The sequence below is a fragment of the Halichondria panicea genome, chromosome 9 (assembly GCF_963675165.1).
Source record: "Halichondria panicea chromosome 9, odHalPani1.1, whole genome shotgun sequence".
Taxonomy (NCBI): domain Eukaryota; kingdom Metazoa; phylum Porifera; class Demospongiae; order Suberitida; family Halichondriidae; genus Halichondria; species Halichondria panicea.
In genome coordinates, this window is record NC_087385.1 from 814,783 (window position 1) to 836,700 (window position 21,918).

Sequence of the window (21,918 nt, forward strand, 5' to 3'; positions counted from 1 at the left end):
TAAAATGTGCATGCAGCTTTCCATATCCTTTTGCTTCAAGACATAGTACATGCTGCAGGGGGTACTTTATATAACCATATTTCTGTGCTCTATTATCTATGATATAACTAGTCTATATATCTCTAGTTAGCTGTGTGTGGTATCAGCTTGTTGTGTGAGCCCCACCCACCATGCAAGCTCTCAAGCCTCTATGACGTAATCTACCGTTGGTCCATTTATCAGAGTCCATTGCCACATTCTGGAAAGTGTAATACCGTATAGCGCGAAATTTTCGAGGCACTTATATTTCGTGGATTAGCCTCTAAAAGCTATTTCGTTGCACAATGTTCGCGGAATGACTGCTTACCGGAAGCCACGCCTTTAAATCTATGCATGCTATAGCAGGTAATTCAATTTTCGTGGACTTAATTTTCGTGTAGGATTCTAACCCACGAAATCCGCGAAAATTAAGCCCCTCGAAAATTTCGCGCTATACGGTACCTCCTCTCTGATATCTCTGAGGGAGTGTTCTACTGTCCATGACTTGTAAGTTGAAATGCTGTGTCTCATTGCTGCTATAGATATACAGAGTTCATGTCAGTCATGTGATGGTTGTTGATCTGGTTAGGTCCTATAGCTAGCATGCATAATCTCAGTCCAGGCTCAACCAATTGTGTGTGTGTGTGTGTGTGTGTGTGTGTGTGTGTGTGTGTGTGTGTGTGTGATGGCATAAATACTGTCTCATGATCACTCCTGTGCAGGTAATGGATGCTCCAGTTGAACCATCACCTCGTGCGGGTCAATTCTCTGCAGTTGACGGACACCATTACATGTGGAGGGGGGCTGGTCCAGGACGAGGGTCTAACATCATTGCTGTGTATGATCCAAGCACTGAGCTGTGGAGCCTCTTGCCCACCACTGGACCTCTACCCCCTGGAGATTATGGTGGTTGCTCTGTTTGTGTAGGTCGTTGCCTGTACACCTTTGGTGGCCGTGATGAGTCTTCTTACTTCAATGACATGAGCAAGCTTGATCTGGACACTCTCCAGTGGACCAAAGTTCAAACCTCTGGTAGTCAGCCTATGAAAAAGGCTTTCTGTGGACTTGTCCGTGTGAATGAGAGAACTCTGTGCTGCTTTGGAGGAGAAGGTATTGAGGGCACCACACAACCAGGATCAACATTCACCAAGACTAGACTGTCTGATGGAAGGGGATGGACAAACGAGTTCCATTTTTTTGACACACAAAATGGTAACTTTTATCAATGTGTGCACATTCGCTGTATGTTTTCATTGCATACACTTATAGGGTATCTAGCTACTGGTGGGCGGAGTCCCACCCTCACTCACATAGGAAACCATGTTCACTTTCATATCAATCAATGTTATAAGGATGATGTAACATTGTACCATTCTCTAAATTGCCCCACCCCCACTTCCAGGTGTCTGGTCGTCCCCTGAGCTCATAGGAGAGAGACTTCCTCCCTGTGCTGACTTCACCTTCACCATGATGGACCAGCACAGGGCAGTCCTCTTTGGAGGGTACCACCCTATCCATGGTGAGCTCAATGATGTCTACTTCCTTGACTTCAGGACCATGGTGAGTTGGAATTAGTACTGCCACATTGAAATGCACAATACTGTGTGTTCACTGTGTGTAGGAGGTCACTAAGGTGAAGCCAGTACAGGGAGAGCCATGGCCAGTGGAGAGGTCACTCCATGCTGCCTGTTGTCTCAACTATGGCCAGGACCACCCTCAACTACTGGTGTACGGAGGACTGGATAATGGTAACAAGACACTGGGGGACATGTGGATACTGGATGTTGACACTGGCAAGTGGGTAGAGGTAAGTCTTGTCTTATTATGAACTGTTAGTGTACGTGTAATAAATGGACGTAATAAAGAGATACGAGATGTTCATTTACAAGAGTAAATAACTTTGAAGTCTAGGAGGGTGTTAAATACTTGTGCTATGTACACACACCTTTACTGTATTATATCACGTTGTCAAGGTTACAAGCGTGTAATAAAAGTCATACAGTCCCTTCCGTACACGGTCGCATAGCCTCGAGGCATAATTTGGTAAAGGGTCACTGTAATATAAAACACATAGCCTTGAGATTCCTCGTGTTGTAATGTTATATTTATTTCATACAGTACATGGATTATCTGATGATCTGTTCAGAATACACAGTACTACTGTACACTCAACATTTATTTATCAGAGCATTATTTTTTGTGCCTCCAGGTGACACCTCCTGAGTCAATGACACCACGTTCCTACCACTCCATCACTGCCACCAGTCTGGGACCAGGACTCACTGAGGTCCTCGTGTTTGGAGGCAAGCATAATACTTTGTTTGGATATGCCACTGCTGAGACCACCATACTGAGATTTGGTGAGCAGCTACTAGTACATGTAGCCATGGCAACTATTGTCTGATAGACAAGTACACACAATACATGTGTCAATGACTCTGAATGCATATACTGTTACATTTGTTCCTTAATCCCCCCTACAGAGTTGACTGGACCCTCAGCGTTTGTTGCTGGACCCTCGGCTGAGAAGTGGGCTCTCGTGGATGTGGCCCACAACGACACTAGAGGCTCCGCCCAGCGACTGAGGGAGAAGAGGATCAGACAAGCAACTGCTCGTGCCTCATCAGTCAGTGAGACCAGCGACCACTCCTCTCAAGACCGGGTGAGGGCTCTGGAACAACAGTTACGAGCAGCAGAGCAGAGAGAGCACGACACTCAACGTCACCACCAACTACAGTTGCAAGAGAAGGATCATGAAATAACTGAGGCCAACCGTCGTCATGGAGATGCAGAAAGACAACTCAGAGAAGCTCAACAAATTTTCCAAGAAGAATTGGCCGAGGCCAACCGTCGCCTTAGAGATGCCGAGGAAAGAGCACAACTGGCAGAGCAAAGAGAGCAAGCTACTCAAAATCGCTTTGAACTATTGTTGCAAGAAAAAGATGGGATAATGGCGATAAAAGAACGAGAATCATACGAGGCCAACCATCGTCGTGTTGATGCTGAGAGAAGAGTCCAGGAACTGATTGCTGAAAATGAACGACTTCAAGAAGACCTCCAAAGGTCAGACAGGAGAGCCCAGCTGGCAGAGGAGCGAGCAGAGGGTCTGGAAACTCAGTGGGTGGTCCATCGCGAGGAGATCACAATGACAGAGAGACAGCTCGGTGGGGGAGGATGGGGGGTCGTCAAAGTGGCCAAGTTTCGAGAAATCGAGGTGGCAGCCAAGACACTGTACGAGCAGCTCAGATCCGACTATTACCGACACGTGTTTATTCGTGAGATGAACATGGCGGCTCGTCTGCGACACCCACACCTGGTCCAGTTCATAGGAGCCACGCTGGAGGGGGAGATGATCATCCTGACAGAGCTCATGGCCACCAGTCTGAGGAGGGTGCTGGAGGGAGGTCGTATCTCACGTGAACACATCCTCTCCATCTCTGTGCAGGTCTGTCAAGCCCTCAACTATCTCCACCTCATGCAGCCAGACCCAGTGATCCATCGTGACATCAGCAGTGCAAACATCCTCCTCAATCCTCTACCCAATGGCCGCTGGAGGGCAAAGGTCACCGACTACGGCTCCGTGAACACACAGCGAATGTTAAACACGATGAACCCGGGGAGTCCTGTATACGCTGCCCCTGAGGCCGGTAACCCGTCCCTCCAATCAACCAAGATGGACATGTTCAGTCTAGGGGTGCTCCTGATCGAGATGTGTTCTGGCCAGTTTCCGAGTGATGACGGGCGTGAGCGCTTACTCCTCACCATCCAAGACCGTCAGTTCTCTGACATTATCAGTCGCTGTATCCATAGAGACAGAGACAATCGACCAACCGCTCGACAACTGTTGAATGAACTACGAGATAGATAAAACTAAATTATTGTTGTAGCGTTAATTATGCTTATTTTGTGCTTTTTCTATTTTTATTTGTACAATTGTGATTTGTTGAACTAACACCCACTTAACTGCTATAAACAATAGAAGGGAAAGCCCCTCTTGTCATGTATGTAATTATTATAATCATATCAGCTCAATACAATGCATGGACAAATGTACAGACTAAATAATTATGTTATAACAACTCTTGTCAGTATAAGCAGTGCACATTGTACATGTAATAGGTGGACACACACACACACACACACAGGGTTAGGGGGAACAAGTTCATAGTGTCTCTTGAGTTCAGCCCATACTGTTCTCTCCACTGTAGGCCATGTACACGAACCCGTCCTCACCCTTGTGCTCCTGGTAGATCACAGACATGCTCGAGCTGGAGGGAGGGAGGGAGGGGGACAGTCATTAGTGTGGACACATGCAGGGGGTCAAAGTACACAGTCATTAGTGCGGACACGTACACTGGGTCAAAGTATACATTCATTAGTGACATGCAGGGGGTCAAAGTACACAATCATTAGGACATTTAATAATGGCTAAGTTGTGTGTATACATCCAGTACCACAGTGAACGGAGTGCAGTGTATATTCTACCATAGGTACTTGAGACAGTGCCTACAATGATGCTGTACACGACCTCTTACATGTTGACAGGGTTCAATATAGTCTCAAGCTTTACTAGCCTAGTAAACAAAGCTGCAAGAATGGCTACATGTGTATAGGCTTTCATTACACAACCTTTAATAAAGTGTCCAATAACTACACTGTATACACCAGCTTCAATGCATTACACAACTAGTGTGATCACTAGATAGCATTCCCCTGGCATGTGTGTACCTGGTGGTGGGAGTGAGGCCATTGACCATGAGGTAGATGGACTCAGTGGCCCCCAGCTGGATCCTCTGTCTCAGCACGTGCATGAACTGGGCCACTGGAGGGAGGGAGGCAACAAACAACAACACAAGTCACACCACCTCACAATACAATACAACACATTCGATCTCCCTAATAATGATATACTATAATTATACAGAATTATTTATCAGATTTCAGGCCATTGCAAAACTAACGGTAGAGTCAGTACATGGCGATTGAATAAAACCATCTCGAGGGTTGGTCCCCATAACAAGAGGCTCATCAATATCCATCCAATGAATGACAGGAATTATGAGGGAGGTAAGATATGACACAGAGCAGCTGTATTGATGCTACACATGTGATAAAGCTCTCTACAATACTCACAGACATACTAGCACTAATGAGTGGCTACAGTGAGGCTTTATAGAGGAATCAAGATGGACATGGGAACACTCTAGAGAGAGATGGACTCATATACTCACAACCATATTATTCCCTACCTCCACAGATACTGAGAAGCTTCCAGAGAAGGAGTACTTTGACTTCTCTATAAAGAGCAGGTCCATTCGTTGCAGGTATATGTGTACATGAGTAGCTGACGCTGGTTGAAAGAGAGAGCAGGGTGATTCACAGCCATCACATAGAGGAGGCGGAAATCCTTCAGCACCTAGACACAAGGCAAATAGATATAGTATTATAAGCATTGGACTGAGAATACTGTTAACTATTAGTCTAGTCAACTGACAAGTGAGTCAAGTTGATAACTGGAGTGCAGACAATGTGCCATCCATTAGGAGCAGTGTACATGCACCTGGACACACACTTGTATAGCTGTGTATTGCTTTAGCTGGTCATGACGTGCTCAGGCATACAGTTAGTGAGTATGTGATTGTTGGTACAACATTGAAATACCCGCAGATCCTTGCAGGCACATCAACACACCCTAATCCAGGTCACCACTCTGCATGGCTATTCTATTATATGAAACCCACTAAAACAGCAAATATTGTGGCTTGGCCAGAAACATCTGCCACAACTTGGTATACAGTAAGAGCTTTTAGCAAATGAGTAGGTGGCATGAGTGATCCTAGGTAATACATAACAACCACTATAGAAGCAATACCCACCACACTAGCTAATAATGAATATGAACACCTCATGCAAATGGAGTTAGAGAAACACTGACAGTGTCCAATCTTAATTACTTTGAGCTCATTGCAATCCTCAAAAAACGTCAGCACTTTCTTATCGTTGAGTAGTTGGAATACGACCTCAGCCACAGGTCGATTATCCGAATGCACAACAGACAGAGAACTGCACAGTTTGAGACATACTTGGTGAGAGAGGCCTGACTCTTGGAAGGGCTTGTAGTAGCTCACTCTGTTGGCATGTATCTCAATTTTATTCACTTGCGATTTGTAATGCTCTTTAGAGGCGTCTAATAATACGGTACCGAGGAATCGAGATTCAAATGCCAGACAGTGACGTAGCATTCGACAGATGAGGTCCACACGATCGCACGCCTCGAGGCCATGAAACGCTTGCAATATCTCTGATAGCTTCATATCTGTATACGTCAGCCACTAGGCCTGTAATAGAGACAACGGTATATACGTTAATGCAGTTTATATATAGGACACACAACAGTACGGCTATAATTATTGTGCAGTGGAGCTATCAAGACTAGCTGTGTACAATCTAGGACTAACACTTGCCTTGGAATTTAACCACAACACACAGTCTCAACAATTCATCATCTTTGGGAGACCTAGTTATCTGTACTTAATAGCAATAGACTCTTGATTCATGTCGTGTGTGCAGCTCTATAGTAACTGTATAGTTGAGGCTATAGTATCTAGATACAAGGCTCTCATGCACAACACACAATTCTGCACAGTAGGTGAGCACACGTAGCTAGCTGGTTGTACACTTGTTATAACTGTTAATAGTTTATTATTGTTACCTAAACAGGCAGATAGTCTCAGAGCTAGCTTGACCAGACAGCCCTATTTGGGTAGAGGACTCTTGAGGCACAAAATTCAGTTATTTGCAGAGATCAAAGGTTTCATCTAGCCTGCCTCTCCTTTTTCTGTTCTTTGTCACAGAAGAGAAAATTGGAGGAACAAAGAAAGAAAGAAGGAAGCAACTAAGAAAAAGGAGAGCCTGCCTTGCTAAGTCGCGTGATCCCCTACTGACGTAGACAAATTTTAACGAGCGTGGGCGAGAGAAAACCTCAATAACTGTCCTCCCACACAGTACTTGGAGCGCATTTACCAGGAACTAATCTGTTATGAACAGTACAGTACAGTGCAGTAGAGTCAGCCTTCGTGAGACCTTTAGTCAGTAGAGGAAGTATGAAAGACTAGAGTAGAGTAGACTATACTGCTGTAATAATTATATCTACTAATCAAGTGGGTCTGTTCTGAACTCAGGAAAAAAAACTGAGCTAAATTTAGATATTTAGTCTCTTTAGTCTTTACTAGGTAAGCCCTTGTCTACGATGTCTCCACGCTTGATTCTGGCTTACTATCTACGATGCTAACAGCTTTTATTTAGAGTTTGCAATGCGTAGGCATGCTGTAGCTTTTTGCTCTGTCAGGCTCCGCCCAGCTAGTGATTGCCCACGTTCATTTTCTCTCGTCTACCACTCGTCTACCGTCACGCGACTTAGCAAGGCAGGCTCTCCTTTTTCTTAGTCTCTTCCTTCTTTCTTTCTTTGTTCCTCCAATTCGTCCCGTATTTTATCTTATTGAACTACAGTGACAAAGAACAGAAAAAGGAGAGGCTGCAAAGGAGGCTAGGTTTCATCATTTATAGCTTATCGTGACTCACAAATTGTGTGGGTGGAGCTAAGATTGCCCAAGAGACTAAGAAGAATGGAAGTTGATGTTGGGGAACACTGTTTTTTCCCTCAATGCAACAGATTAGGTATGCAAATTAATAATGTTGTTTTGTGTATAAATTAACTACTCATTTTCAGATTTCCTTCCATTTGTGTGCGACCTCTGTCATCAAACATTTTGGTAAATAAAGATCTAGCTACCATTTTACCATTTACATATTAATTTTGTTGGTTTTGCCACAGTAAATATCATCGAGTCCCCTCCTCTCACAACTGTGAGCACATCGACACAAATATTATATCCACATTGCCTGAGAAACAAGAGGTAATCATTTACACAATTAGATGACAAACTCATAATAATGTAATTATACATCTTCCTCCCCGGCATGCACTGAACGTGTGTCCATAGTTTCTCTTCCACTGTTCCCTCCCCTCGTGCAAGAAGTGTCATGTGACTAGTGTGCTGTGTGAGTCTTGTGAGCAGTCGTATTGCATCCAGCACAGACACCAGGAGGACCACAGCTGCCCTGCACTGATAGTAGCCGAGCAACACTCTACTATAGGACCGTGAGGGGGAGGCCACTGGGACAACCTGCCAAAGCAACTGGAACAAGTGAGCATGCAAACAGTGTGGTGTACTCAACACTGAGCCTGTAATAATGAGCAATTTAGTACTCCATTCTTTATTCTAGTTCCCTACCACTCTTAATCTCAGCTACTTTAACTGTTGAGTCTACTTGTACACGCTTCATAGGATGTCTACATTCTGTGTACTATTGAACAATGTGTGTGCACTCTTTGACTGGCCAGGTGGGGTGAAAGGTGGCAGTCCATCCAAACACACGAGTGGAAAAGTTGCTTTGATGAAGTTAAAAATGAGAGCAGTTGGTCTGGACTCCATACCACAGGTATGAAGTGGAGGAGTGGTTGCTGGGGAGGTTAGCTAGAGCTTGGACCATCGTCCTGTATTCACTACTGCATTATGCTCAGTATTCACTGGAGAATTGTGCTCCCTTTTGTAGGTGGACAGAGTGTATTTTGAAGTGGAGCTGCCAAGGACTAGTGGACTCCCTAACACCTCCATGTTTGTCTCCAAGGTGACCGCCCGGGGAAACACTTTATGCACTGGAGTGTATAATGCATACCATACCATACAGTGGAACCCTGTAACATTGGGGGATAAGATATTGGCCATTATACAGAGGTGTCCTTTGTTGAGGAGTTGTTTTGTACTGGGTACTTGACCTTTTATTTATATCTGCTGTTGGTCTTTCTGCAGGATGGTTGTTAAGTTCCACTGTATTATACAATTATTATATTACATGTTATAACAAAGTACATGAACCTAATACACACAATGAATAGGAGTGGTGTGTTGGACGGACGGTCGATTATATTGCTCAGAGATTCAAACTAAAGAACGACAATCACAAAGCACATGCTCAAGTAAGTGAGACCACTAATACACTAACTGTTTGAGTGGCTCCTCTACAGAAGCTGTGTCTGTATTGTGAGGGTGCAGTACTGGGCATGTCTCATAAGCTACAGGACCTTATACACACTGTCATCACCATGGGAAGCCGAACTACACTTACACTAGAATATGAATGCAAATGATATCCAATAAATTTTTGTTATGTGGAGTTTGTGAAAGTGGGTGGGGCTGCTGATATTACAGGAAGTGTCTTCCATGAGGTGAGTTCAGAGATAGACTACTAGCTAGAGAAGTGTGTGCATAAGAGAAGTGTGTATGATACATGTGATCTGTATATCAGTGTCTAGATAGCCAATGTGTATATGTATATTGCTCACTGTCCTTACTCCTGCAGACAATGTTGAAAGCTCGGCTGCACTCCTTTTTTGGTCGTCCACCAGTTGAACCATTAGTTGAACCACCACCTCGTTATGGTCAATTCTCTGCAGTTGACGGACACCATTACCTGTGGAGGGGGGTTGGTCCAGGACGAGGGTCTAACATCATTGCTGTGTATGATCCAAGCACTGAGCTGTGGAGCCTCTTGCCCACCACTGGACCTCTACCCCCTGGACCTCTACCCCCTGGAGAGGCTGATGGTTGCTCTGTTTGTGTAGGTCGTTGCCTGTACACCTTTGGTGGTTGGGATGGGTCTTCTTACGTCAATGACATGAGCAGGCTTGATCTGGACACTCTCCAGTGGACCAAAGTTCAAACCTCTGGTAGTCAGCCTATGAAAAAGGCTTACTGTGGGCTTGTCTGTGTGAATGAGAGAACTCTGTGCTGCTTTGGAGGAGTCGGTATTGAGGGCACCACACAACCAGGATCAACATGCACCGGTGGACGCACAAACGAGTTTCATTTCTTTGACACACAAAATGGTAACTTTTGTCAATGTGACATTCGGTGTATTTGCATACACTTATAGGGTATCTAGCTACTGGTGGGCGGAGTCCCACCCTCACTCACATAGGAAACCATGTTCACTTTCATATCAATCAATGTTATAAGGATGATGTAACATTGTACCATTCTCTAAATTTCTCCACCCCCACTTCCAGGTGTCTGGTCGTCCCCTGAGCTGAGAGGAGAGAGACCTCCTCCCTGTAGTGCCTTCACCTTCATCATGGTGGACCAGCACAGGGCAGTCCTCTTTGGAGGGTGGCAACTTGGCCGTGGTAGGCTCAATGAAGTCTACCTCTTCGATTTTAGGACACTGGTGAGTTGGAATTAGTACTGCCACATTGAAATGCACAATACTGTGTGTTCACTGTGTGTAGGAGGTCACTAAGGTGAAGCCAGTACAGGGAGAGCCATGGCCAGTGGAGAGGTCACTCCATGCTGCCTGTTGTCTCAACTATGGCGACCACCCTCAACTACTGGTGTACGGAGGACTGGATGATGACATCAAGACACTGGGGGACATGTGGATACTGGATGTTGACGCTTTCAAGTGGACAGAGGTGAGTCTTGTCTTATTATGAACTGTTAGTGTACGTGTAATAAATGGACGTAATAAGAGACGTTCATTTACAAGAGTAAATAATTTTGAAGTCTAGGAGGATGTTAAATACTTGTGCTATGTACACACACCTTTACTGTATTATATCACGTTGTCAAGGTTACAAGCGTGTAATAAAAGTCATACAGTCCCTTCCGTACACGGTCACGTAGCCTCGAGGCATAATTTGGTAAAGGGTCACTGTAATATAAAACACATAGCCTTGAGATTCCTCGTGTTGTAATGTTATATTTATTTCATACAGTACATGGATTATCTGATGATCTGTTCAGAATACACAGTACTACTGTACACTCAACATTTATTTATCAGAGCATTATTTTTTGTGCCTCCAGGTGACACCTCCTGAGTCAATGACACCACGTCTCTACCACTCCATCACTGCCACCAGTCTGGGACCAGGACTCACTGAGGTCCTCGTGTTTGGAGGCCGTCGAGAGCTGTGGGGAGATCCCATTGCTGAGACCACCATACTGAGATTTGGTGAGCAGCTACTAGTACATGTAGCCATGGCAACTATTGTCTGATAGACAAGTACACACAATACATGTGTCAATGACTCTGAATGCATATTCTGTTACATTTGTTCCTTAATTCCCCCTACAGAGTTGACTGGACCCTCAGCGTCTGTCTCGGCTGGGAAGTGGGCTCTCGTGGATGTGGCCCACAACGACACTAGAGGCTCCGCCCAGCGACTGGGTGAGAAGAGGATCAGACAAGCAACTGCTCGTGCCTCATCAGTCAGTGAGACCAGCGACCACTCCTCTCAAGACCGGGTGAGGGCTCTGGAACAACAGTTACGAGCAGCAGAGCAGAGAGAGCACGACACTCAACGTCACCACCAACTACAGTTGCAAGAGAAAGATCGAGAATTAGCTACACAAGCTAGAGAATTGACCGAGGCCAACCGTCGTCATGGAGATGCGGAGGAAAGAGCACAGCTGGCAGAGCAAAGAGAGCAAGCTACACAATTACTTTTACAAGTGAAAGATCGTGAATTGGCTGAGGCTAACCATCGCCATGGAGATGCTGAGACTAGAATCCAAGAACTTCAAGAAGACCTCCAAAGGTCAGACAGGAGAGCCCAGCTGGCAGAGGAGCGAGCAGAGGGTCTGGAGACTCAGTGGGTGGTCCATCGCGAGGAGATCACAATGACAGAGAGACAGCTCGGTGGGGGAGGATGGGGGGTCGTCAAAGTGGCCAAGTTCCGAGGAATCGAGGTGGCAGCCAAGACACTGTACGAGCAGCTCAGATCCGACTATTACCGACACGTGTTTATTCGTGAGATGAACATGGCGGCTCGTCTGCGACACCCACACCTGGTCCAGTTCATAGGAGCCACGCTGGAGGGGGAGATGATCATCCTGACAGAGCTCATGGCCACCAGTCTGAGGAGGGTGCTGGAGGGAGGTCGTATCTCACGTGAACACATCCTCTCCATCTCTGTGCAGGTCTGTCAAGCCCTCAACTATCTCCACCTCATGCAGCCAGACCCAGTGATCCATCGTGACATCAGCAGTGCAAACATCCTCCTCAACCCTCTACCCGATGGCCGCTGGAGTGCAAAGGTCACCGACTACGGCTCCGTGAACACACAGCGAATGTTGAACACAATGAACCCAGGGAGTCCTGTATACGCTGCCCCTGAGGCCGGTAACCCGTCCCTCCAGTCAACCAAGATGGACATGTTCAGTCTGGGGGTGCTCCTGATCGAGATGTGTTCTGGCCAGTTTCCGAGTGATGACGGACGTGAGCGCTTACTCCTCACCATCCAAGACCGTCAGTTCTCTGACATCATCAGTCGCTGTATCCATAGAGACAGAGACAATCGACCAACCGCTCGACAACTGTTGAATGAACTGCTACATTTATAGATAGATACATAGATAGATATAGTCCATGCCATGCTTTTAGATTTATCGTGCTGTTTTTGTAGTGTTGTATAATGCCTGTGTTGGTGCATGGTGTAACCTCAACCATAAGATAAAGATATTGTGTATTTTGTGATTAGAATTTTATACACCCACTTGATTATGTTTGTGTACACAAGCTAAAGGGGAAAGCACCTATATTATGCTGTGTCAGCACTATGGGCTCTATTTGGATCATGAAATAATTTGTAGCAGACTAGTGGATCGACTAGACGACAAGCAAGCGCAACTAAGCCATGGATGAAGATGAGCTCCCATCACTGAGTTTCCCATCCCCCTGGAGCAGGAATGGGCGTGGCATAGACACCACAAGGGGGCGTGGCAGAGGTGTAAGGTAACTTCATACCAAAACAATCTGTATGAATACGTCTCCTTTCAGATACTCTGCGCTGGATGTGAAGGACCTTGACGAGGTGCCACTCATGAGTGAGGATGGTATGGGCGGGAGTGATGAGGAGACTGTGTGGGAGGGTGGTGGAAGCCACACAAGATGGCAGCGACGGATACGCTCACACTCCACACTAGTGAGCCTGCTCTTCAATGGAGGATGGGTCGTCGTACTAAAGAAGTGAGTGAGAAATCTGACTTTTGGTATTAATTTACTGTAACTGTACGTGTACATGTAGAGACATTGGACGGTTAATTTAAGACCAATAAAGTTGCCTAGTAATGCTTTTCAGGGCTCACAGGAATACTGATTACTACCAAGCCCTTTCTACTACTACATACTGTGTTGAAATTTCATACACAGTACTCTGTTATGATGTCGATCAACATTATGTGTGTGTGTGTGTGTGTGTGTGTGTGTGTGCAGCTGTGTCTCTTCATTGCTCTCTGTGTGTAGACGTAAGAAGCAACCACAGTCACGGACCATCAGTCTCGGCCACACCGTGAGTGGTTACTCGTACCCAGTGTAACTACCACTATTGTTTGCTACACAGGACAGCCATCAGAGGTATGCCCACAACAGGATATGCAATCAGAAGTACACCATGTGGACCTTCTTCCCAAAGGTGAAAAAAATGATTTTGGAAGCTCTAATAATTGAAGTCATATGTGTTCTCTCTCTCCCTCTCATGACAGATTTTGTATGAGCAGTTCAAGTTCTTCCTGAACCTTTACTTCCTGGTAGTGGCTCTCACTCAGTTCATTCCTCAGCTCAGGATAGGCTACCTCTACACCTACTGGGCTCCACTGGTGAGGGGGGTAGACTAACTGGGTAGGCTACCTCTACACCTACTGGGCTCCACTGGTGAGGGGGGTAGACTAACTGGGTAGGCTACCTCTACACCTACTGGGCTCCACTGGTGAGGGGGGTAGACTAACTGGGTAGGCTACCTCTACACCTACTGGGCTCCACTGGTGAGACATTTCAATAGCCTAAGAATTGGTTTTTCTGTCGTGATTTATTTAAAACATTTTCTGTATGATGGTCTAATGTATGTTTCTGGCCTGCAGTGTTTCGTGATTGCCGTGACAACACTGAGGGAGTTCTACGATGACCTGAAGAGATATTGGAGGGACAGGGAGATCAACTCACAACGATACCACAAACTGACTCCCAAAGGTACACACACACACACACACAACCCTACTGAGATATTGTACGCACACTGCCCTGCCAGAGTACGACCACTATATACTGAGAGTTTGTGTATTTTAAAGCATAGGCTTATTTGTACTCCTGGTGTATGCCACACTCTCACCTAGCTACCAGTCTACGTGTTTTCTGAAATTTAAACCACCACCAGAGCTCAACAACTGAGACTTGTGTAGGTCTTCTTATCCTAAACTACCATATACTCTCATTTGCACTCTCCAACACATGCAGGGAGAGTGGTCACTACAGCCAGTCAAATACAAGTCTCAGACATTCTTATCTTAGAGAAGGTACACATTTCAATACCCCATACCCCATACCCAATACCCATCAGTGATATCCTCCCATTCCAGAACCAGCGTGTGCCTGCTGATCTGATTCTCCTACGAACCACTGAGAAGCCCGGAACATGTTTCGTACGCACGGACCAATTAGACGGAGAGACAGACTGGAAGCTGAGGGTGGCCACTTGTCAGGGTTTGACCTCCAATGAGGTAGGCCATGTGATCAGCGGGCCTAGTCATGTGATAGTCATGTGATGGTTTTCTCAGGAGTTGTTTGACATCAACGGCTCAGTGTTTGCAGAGCCACCTCAAAAAGATATTCACAGCTTTGTCGGAAAACTTACAACGGTAATTTAAAGTATTATAAATGTATCACTGTCCCATTCCTATGTAGCAGAATTCTGATTCCGAGACCAAGGAAGACCCGCTTGGAGTGGAGAACACACTGTGGGCCAACACTGTACTAGCGTCAGGATGTGCAGTGGGTGTGGTTATCTACACTGGGGGTGATACGAGGAGCGTCATGAACACCACCACCCCGAAATCAAAGGCAAGGGACCGGACCCCCCCCCACACACACACACACTTGTATTCGATGCATGCTGTACCGTAAAAGTACTGTTGGTATGTGTACAAAATGTATGTACAGACAACTTGTTACTGTGTAGGGCCGGCTATGGGTGTGTATGCACATGATCTTTCATTACACAATGATTTCTCAATACTGCAGATTAGTTTGGTGGACCTGGAGATCAACAAACTGACCAAGATTCTGTTCCTAGCCACTGTAGTGTTCTCTGTAGCCATGCTGGCACTCAAGGTACTCACAACCTCTGGTGTGTGTGTACTAGCGTCATCACTGTACATGTACATGTAGGGTTTCTCTGGGCTCTGGTTTGTGTACCTCATTCGATATGTCATCCTCTTCTCCTACATCATTCCAATCAGGTACCCAATGATGCCCAAACTACAGAACTACATGTGCAATGGAATAGTTCGGCAGTCACCTCCACTTACACCCACCACACACACACCCACCCACACACCCACCCACACACACACACACACAGTCTCCGTGTGAACCTAGATATGGGGAAGGTGTTATACAGCTGGAGCATACAGAGAGATGGTCTCATCCCGGACACCATTGTCCGTACCAGCACCATTCCTGAGGAGCTGGGCAGGATAGAGTACCTCCTCACTGACAAGACTGGCACTCTCACCAGGAACGAGATGGTGAGGTCAAGGGTCATAATGAACGTGTTTAACTTAGTATTAATGTCTACAATGGAAGCTTTGTTGGCATTTCCATAGAAGGTACTGGTCTGTCTACCGTACATGTGAGCTGGTGAATCTTGTCTAGTTACGCACATATTATGTGTAATACATAGAGATTTACTGGTCTGCCTGCTGTATGCTTTTGCAGTCTATAATATACATGTATTATATACTACATGTATACTTTGTATTGTGAGTTGGTGAAGTGATTGTGGGGATACACATGTAGTTATGTAACTTGTAATCAATTTTTCAGATACTGGTTTACCTGCTCTTCTTGTCTGCAGGTGTTTCGTAAGCTCCACTTGGGTAGTGGTGCCTACAGTACAGAGTCCATGCCAGAGGTGAGCCTATACTGTCAGTACAATGTGGCAGTATCATCCATCGTGCATATACAGGTGAAGGAGAACGTGAGACAAGTGTTTCAGGAACAGTCGGATGTCATTACTCCACAAACTGGGCAAAGACCTGCAATCGTAAGACCCAAGCTACGTACACATGTAACTCATAAGATGAGCTAAGTAGTGTACAGCATTTACTCTGAGAGACGTTTTTGCAGAAAGCATCCTAGTAGAAACACTGATCATAGTTACTGTCGAGAGGTATGCCTACCAACTGTACTACCCCCCCCCCCCTCTCAAACAGTCGCAGCGAGCATCCATTAATCATCTGTTTGAGTGTGTGAAGGAGATTGCTCTCTGTCACAATGTGTCCCCTGTACTGGACGAAGATGAGTCACATGACTTAGAGGACGGGTCATGTGATAGTGGGTCAGAGCAAGAGGCGGTGGTGCTGTACGAAAAGGATAGGTCTAACCAGAGTAGCAGTATTTCATATCAAGCCTCAAGTCCTGATGAGGTACAGTTTGTTAGGGAAGTTCCCTCAATACAAGGTCCTGTAGTTGAACAAGCCATACATGTAGCTTTCCCATTATCTTAGCTAAAATGGTATTATTACACAGATAGCTCTAGTGAAGTGGAGTTAGAGTGTAGGACTGACCCTGATGGAGCGAGACCTAACCAGCATACAGCTACAAGGACCCAATGGCCACAGACTCCACTACAAGATATTGCAGCTCTTCCCCTTCACTTCAGAGTCAAAGAGGATGGGCATCGTTGTGAAGGTAGGTGGTTAGTTTACATGTACAATGCACAGTGTAACAGACCGCTTATGCTGTGTGCCTACATCTTGTGTACCAGCCTGTACAGTTTGTTTAGTATGGTTTTATTGTGTATACGTATACAATGTACTGCTGCTTATGTTTGGGTTGAACTCTGTTCTTTGCCCCCTGTATACAGTGTTCCTACCCCCCACACACACTACCCCCTGTATACAGTGTTCCTACCCCCCACACACACTACCCCCTGTATACAGGTTTCCTACCCCCCACACACACTACCCCCTGTATAGAGTGTTCCTACCACCCACACACACTACCCCCTGTATACAGTGTTCCTACCCCCCACACACACTACCCCCTGTATACAGTGTTCCTACCCCCCACACACACTACCCCCTGTATAGAGTGTTCCTACACCCCACACACACTACCCCCTGTATAGAGTGTTCCTACCCCCCACACACACTACCCCCTGTATAGAGTGTTCCTACACCCCACACACACTACCCCCTGTATAGAGTGTTCCTACCCCCCACACACACTACCCCCTGTATAGAGTGTTCCTACCACCCACACACACTACCCCCTGTATACAGTGTTCATACCCCCACACACACTACCCCCTGTATAGAGTGTTCCTACCCCCCACACACACTACCCCCTGTATACAGTGTTCCTACCCCCCACACACACTACCCCCTGTATAGAGTGTTCCTACCCCCCACACACACTACCCCCTGTATAGAGTGTTGAGAGTGGTGAGATAGTGTTCTACATGAAGGGTGCAGACACTGTCATGGCCTCTATCTATAGTGCAGTACAACGACTGGCTGGATGAAGAAGTACGTGAGAACACAGAGACAGACATTGAGTGTTTATAACTGAGTTACGAGTGTGTCCTTTGAAAGGCCATCTAATGATCAGTGATTGCTTTCTGGTCGAACAAGCACAGGCTATTACCAAAATGGGTCTGTTTAATGGCTACTAACCCATTCTTCTCTCTCCCCATTAGTGTGGTAACATGGCGAGGGAGGGACTGCGTACTCTAGTGGTGGGGAAGAGGGTGCTCACTGAAGATCAGTACGCCAGCTTTGAGGTACGTGTACAAATGATCTTACATGTACATGTATGTAGCTACAAAGCTAACAGCACAGCTGACCATTAAGAGAGCTTTGTTATAGTGTGAGTGTTCAGTAGCTTGCTTTGAGAGGGATGAAATTAGTAGTACCCAAACTTGCACATTTTTACGGCAGTGTGTAACGTAGCTGCATGGATTGTGTGTCAGTGTGGTATACTACCTCCCTACATACACTCCAGACTCGGTACAAGCAGGCCAAACTGAGTGTGACTGATCGGGCCTCCCAGGTGGCGGCAGTTGTGGGGGGACTGGAGGAGAACTTGGAGCTCCTCTGTATCACTGGAGTGGAGGACCAGCTGCAGGTGATCTCGAGCTTTGCATTGACATTTTCTGCACATTAATTCCGACCTTGATACATTTACTGTAGTACTTCAACCTCTGAGTTCAAAATAATGTACATGTACTCCGATCCATTGCAGACTGATGTCAGGCCCACACTGGAGCTGCTCAAGAATGCTGGTATCAAGGTGAGCCATATCTACATGCCTTGGGGCAGGTCTCTAGATTGAGTAGTCTTCTGTGATGCTTCATTTTTGTTGATGTTTCTGTAGAGATAGTACCTGTGTGTATATTCTCCCTTTTTAGTGCCTCGATCAAGCATTAATAATAGTTCAAACCACGTAGTGTTGTCATGACGTAGAAGTGAATGGATATCACACTGTGTACAGGTGTGGATGTTGACTGGGGACAAGTTGGAGACAGCCACTAGTATTGGACGTAGCTCAAAGCTCATCTCTAAGACACAGACTCTCTTCACCTTCAAACAAGTAAGTCAGTTCTCTGCCTGGTCATGTGATGACATGAACCCCCTCCCCCTGTGTCAGGTGGGCAGCCGGAGTGAGGCTCACACTGAGCTCAACAACTGGAGGAAGAAGAACGACTGTGCTCTCATAATAGCAGGGGACTCACTCGAGGTATGCACTGTACTTTGTAGGGAAACTTATAATTATAGAAGATCGACTTATTTTTGAGAATGTGCCTATGCACCAAGTTTATACTGTGCTGACAGCAATTCTTGGCCCCTATATTTACATAACATACACCCTGCACTCTTAGACTAATGAACATTGGGCGTTTATGAACTCGTCTCCCACCCACACACCACACACACACAGCTGTGTCTCCAGTACTACGAGAGTGAGTTTGTTGAGCTGGCGTGTCAGTGTCCAGCTGTCATCTGCTGTCGGTGCTCGCCCACTCACAAGGCACAGGTCGTCAGTCTCCTACGAAACCACACCCACAAGCCCGTGTGTGCGGTGGGGGACGGGGGTAACGATGTGAGCATGATCCAGGCGGCTAATGTTGGAGTGGGGATTGTGGGGAAGGAGGGGAAGCAAGCATCTCTAGCAGCTGACTTCTCTGTCACTCAGTTCAGCCACATCAGTCGATTGTTAGTCTGGCATGGGAGGAACAGGTGAGTGGCAATGGTTCGATTATGTGCGTTCTGTATTCTGAACATCATGCGAGTGAATGGTTTATTTTTTCTTACAAAGTTGTGATTGGCCTATCGTCTAATTCTTATGGTCTATTAATTAAATAAGTATTTTGTTTTTGTAGTTACAAGAGGTCGGCTGCTCTGAGTCAGTTTGTGATGCACAGAGGTCTCATAATCTCCGTTATGCAGGTGAGTGGGTGTGTGTGGAGTGGTGTGGGTGGGGTGGTTGGTGTGTGTCTAGTCATGTGATACACTGATGCCTCTCCCTTACAGGCTGTGTTTTCTTCTATATTCTACTTTGCAGCTGTAGCCCTCTATAAAGGAGTACTCATGGTCGGGTGAGTTGCTTTAAGTTTTGAAATTAGAATTTGGTGTGACCCAAATTCATCATTTTTAGTACAGTGATTTTTATGGTAGCTACGTACATGTACGTGCACACTTTGATTGTCTGTAACTGTTAAGGGAGCTACATGTAGTACTGTATACACAGAGTACATGAACCCAACACCCTACCCACCCCCTCACTCACACACACACACACACACACACACACACACACAGGTACTCCACGATCTACACCATGTTCCCTGTATTCTCACTGGCTCTGGATGAAGACGTACATTGCTCTCATGTACATGTACCCTGTACTTTACCAGGAGCTGATGAAGGGACGATCTCTCACACTCAAAACATTCCTCATCTGGGTCCTCATCTCCATCTATCAAGGTTAACCACTTGGACTCTTTAAAGCTAGTGAATATTGACCACTTGTACACCTGTAGGTGCTTGTAAAAAGCCCACTTAATTGTTTATTTGCTTAATTTAACCTTGCTTCTAGCTGTACGTCTTTAAAACAGCCGTAACTTTAGTATCGTTGATCCAATGTTAAAAATATTATGATTTTCTGAAAGCTTAGAAAAACACCTTTTAAATGATGTGTTTAAATCCAAAATTCAGGCCGGGCCATAATTTGTCATTTTTCGGCTTTGGTCCATGGGCATCCATGGTCCAACCAAATTGGCAAATTGTTTTTTTTCTCAAATATGAACTTTGATGGTACCATTTGAAAGGTCTCCTTCTAAGCTTTCATAAAACCCTAAAATCGTTGAAATTCGATCCACGGAATTCAAGTTATGGCAGCTAAAAGCGTCCCTGAACTGTTAATAAAATAATGGTGGTACGTTGTACATCTTTCAACAGCCATAACCTTAGTACCAACAGTAAGCTTCCTACAGTATTCTTGCCCCATTTACACGTTCACAGAACTCTCTCTGTCATAGACACACCTACCAACACCCACTCCCCCACACACCACACCCCACATACACACACACACAGGTGGTGTGATCATGCTGGTGGGATTCCTTCTCTTTGAGTCGCAGTTCATCCACGTTGTGTCCATCATGTTCACGGCCCTCGTGCTCACAGAGCTACTTATGGTGGCACTCAAGATACGAACATGGCACTTCCTGATGGTCCTGGCCGAGGTCGTCTCTGTCGTCATTTATATCCTCTCTCTCTTTGTCCTCAAGGATTATTTTGGTGAGAGTCGTTAATACGTACGCCTGTAATTCTAGCAACTGTGTGAGTGGAAACATTCTCAGTGACTGTTACAAATTAATTACTGATTGCCTGAGGCATAATTATCAGGAGCAGTTGGTAATCAAAAAAATACTGTAGTATCGTGGTGCTGATGGTATTTCATGTCAGTGCTTAGAAATTATCAAACTTAATTCTGTGAGTTTTTGGCTAGCTAAAATCTACAATTATTGATATGTACTTACCCCCACCCCCCCCCCCACACACACACACACACACACACAACACACTGTAGACTCCTCCTTCTTACTGACGTTTGGTTTTGTGTGGAAGACGCTGGCTGTGACTGGAGCAAGTTGCGTGCCACTGTTCATTGCCAAGTTCATGCAGCGATGGTGTGCTCCCTCCAGCTACACCAAGCTACTCAAGAAGAACACCATGCTTAGAAACTGTTGCAAACTAACTTGCTAGTTTATGTATATATACAGCTAGTGCAAATCAGTTTCTATCACATAATTTTTATTTTATCGATGCATGACCGACATTAATTCCTCATGAAGTAGAATTTTGTACCACTCTCTCAGCACATATATACGAAAACATTTTGTTTCAAATTATTTTAAACAACAATAGTTAATTAATTTTGACATAATTATGGGACAATGAGAATTTTTATTCAATGATGGACCATTAATTTGAATAATACAACATACATACATACATGTACATACGTTTATAGTCTCAATTAATTGCTTGGAGTTCCCAGTCTCTGGTATATATATAGGCAGTCTCACACTCCAGACTCATCTCTGAGCCTCGTGTCAGCGATGGTCGTCTCGGTCCCCTACGATTGAGGAAATTACTGATGATTGATTCCGAGTCCTCCCCCGGCTCCACTCCCCTCACACTTCTACTGGGCCCGCCCACTCCACTGCGTCCTCCCACGCCTCGACTACTGCCAGTGTGGGTCCCAGCATTGAGTATA

The 21,918-nt window shown here is 45.6% G+C and overlaps 4 protein-coding genes and 1 pseudogene across 6 annotated transcripts; 4 read left to right on the top strand and 1 right to left on the bottom strand.

The window, feature by feature from the left end:
- The first annotated feature begins 676 nt into the window (after nucleotides 1-676).
- LOC135341224 (uncharacterized) lies at nucleotides 677-3,963 on the top strand. Its single transcript, XM_064537738.1, has 5 exons — nucleotides 677-1,230; nucleotides 1,421-1,578; nucleotides 1,640-1,825; nucleotides 2,228-2,378; nucleotides 2,502-3,963. Exons 1-5 carry the CDS (start codon nucleotides 723-725, stop codon nucleotides 3,884-3,886), a joined length of 2,388 nt encoding a protein of 795 aa, XP_064393808.1. The 5' UTR covers nucleotides 677-722; the 3' UTR covers nucleotides 3,887-3,963.
- An 89-nt stretch (nucleotides 3,964-4,052) lies between these two features.
- Nucleotides 4,053-6,885, bottom strand: LOC135340860 (uncharacterized). Of its 3 annotated transcripts, XM_064537278.1 has the most exons (6): nucleotides 6,731-6,866; nucleotides 6,483-6,543; nucleotides 5,973-6,356; nucleotides 5,268-5,434; nucleotides 4,747-4,840; nucleotides 4,053-4,286 (listed from the first exon to the last, which is right to left on the bottom strand). In XM_064537278.1, the coding sequence occupies exons 3-4, from the start codon at nucleotides 6,330-6,332 to the stop codon at nucleotides 5,315-5,317; spliced, it is 480 nt and encodes a 159-aa protein (XP_064393348.1). In that variant the 5' UTR covers nucleotides 6,333-6,356; nucleotides 6,483-6,543; nucleotides 6,731-6,866; the 3' UTR covers nucleotides 4,053-4,286; nucleotides 4,747-4,840; nucleotides 5,268-5,314. The 3 variants fall into 3 exon arrangements, with proteins under 3 accessions (XP_064393348.1, XP_064393346.1, XP_064393347.1); XM_064537276.1 differs by lacking the exon at nucleotides 6,731-6,866 and having other exon boundaries at nucleotides 4,054-4,286; nucleotides 6,483-6,724; XM_064537277.1 differs by lacking the exon at nucleotides 6,483-6,543 and having other exon boundaries at nucleotides 4,055-4,286; nucleotides 6,731-6,885.
- A 218-nt stretch (nucleotides 6,886-7,103) lies between these two features.
- Nucleotides 7,104-9,255, top strand: LOC135341225 (AN1-type zinc finger protein 1-like). Its single transcript, XM_064537739.1, has 8 exons — nucleotides 7,104-7,695; nucleotides 7,748-7,790; nucleotides 7,853-7,934; nucleotides 8,022-8,179; nucleotides 8,346-8,520; nucleotides 8,635-8,709; nucleotides 8,978-9,058; nucleotides 9,107-9,255. Exons 1-8 carry the CDS (start codon nucleotides 7,644-7,646, stop codon nucleotides 9,227-9,229), a joined length of 789 nt encoding a protein of 262 aa, XP_064393809.1. The 5' UTR covers nucleotides 7,104-7,643; the 3' UTR covers nucleotides 9,230-9,255.
- Nucleotides 9,170-12,626, top strand: LOC135340833 (uncharacterized). The gene is made up of 6 exons (XM_064537239.1): nucleotides 9,170-9,307; nucleotides 9,442-9,967; nucleotides 10,148-10,305; nucleotides 10,367-10,549; nucleotides 10,944-11,091; nucleotides 11,215-12,626. Exons 2-6 carry the CDS (start codon nucleotides 9,445-9,447, stop codon nucleotides 12,480-12,482), a joined length of 2,280 nt encoding a protein of 759 aa, XP_064393309.1. The 5' UTR covers nucleotides 9,170-9,307; nucleotides 9,442-9,444; the 3' UTR covers nucleotides 12,483-12,626.
- Nucleotides 12,627-12,686: 60 nt separating this feature from the next.
- LOC135340866 (probable phospholipid-transporting ATPase IIA) lies at nucleotides 12,687-21,481 on the top strand (annotated as a pseudogene).
- The last annotated feature ends 437 nt before the right edge of the window (nucleotides 21,482-21,918 follow it).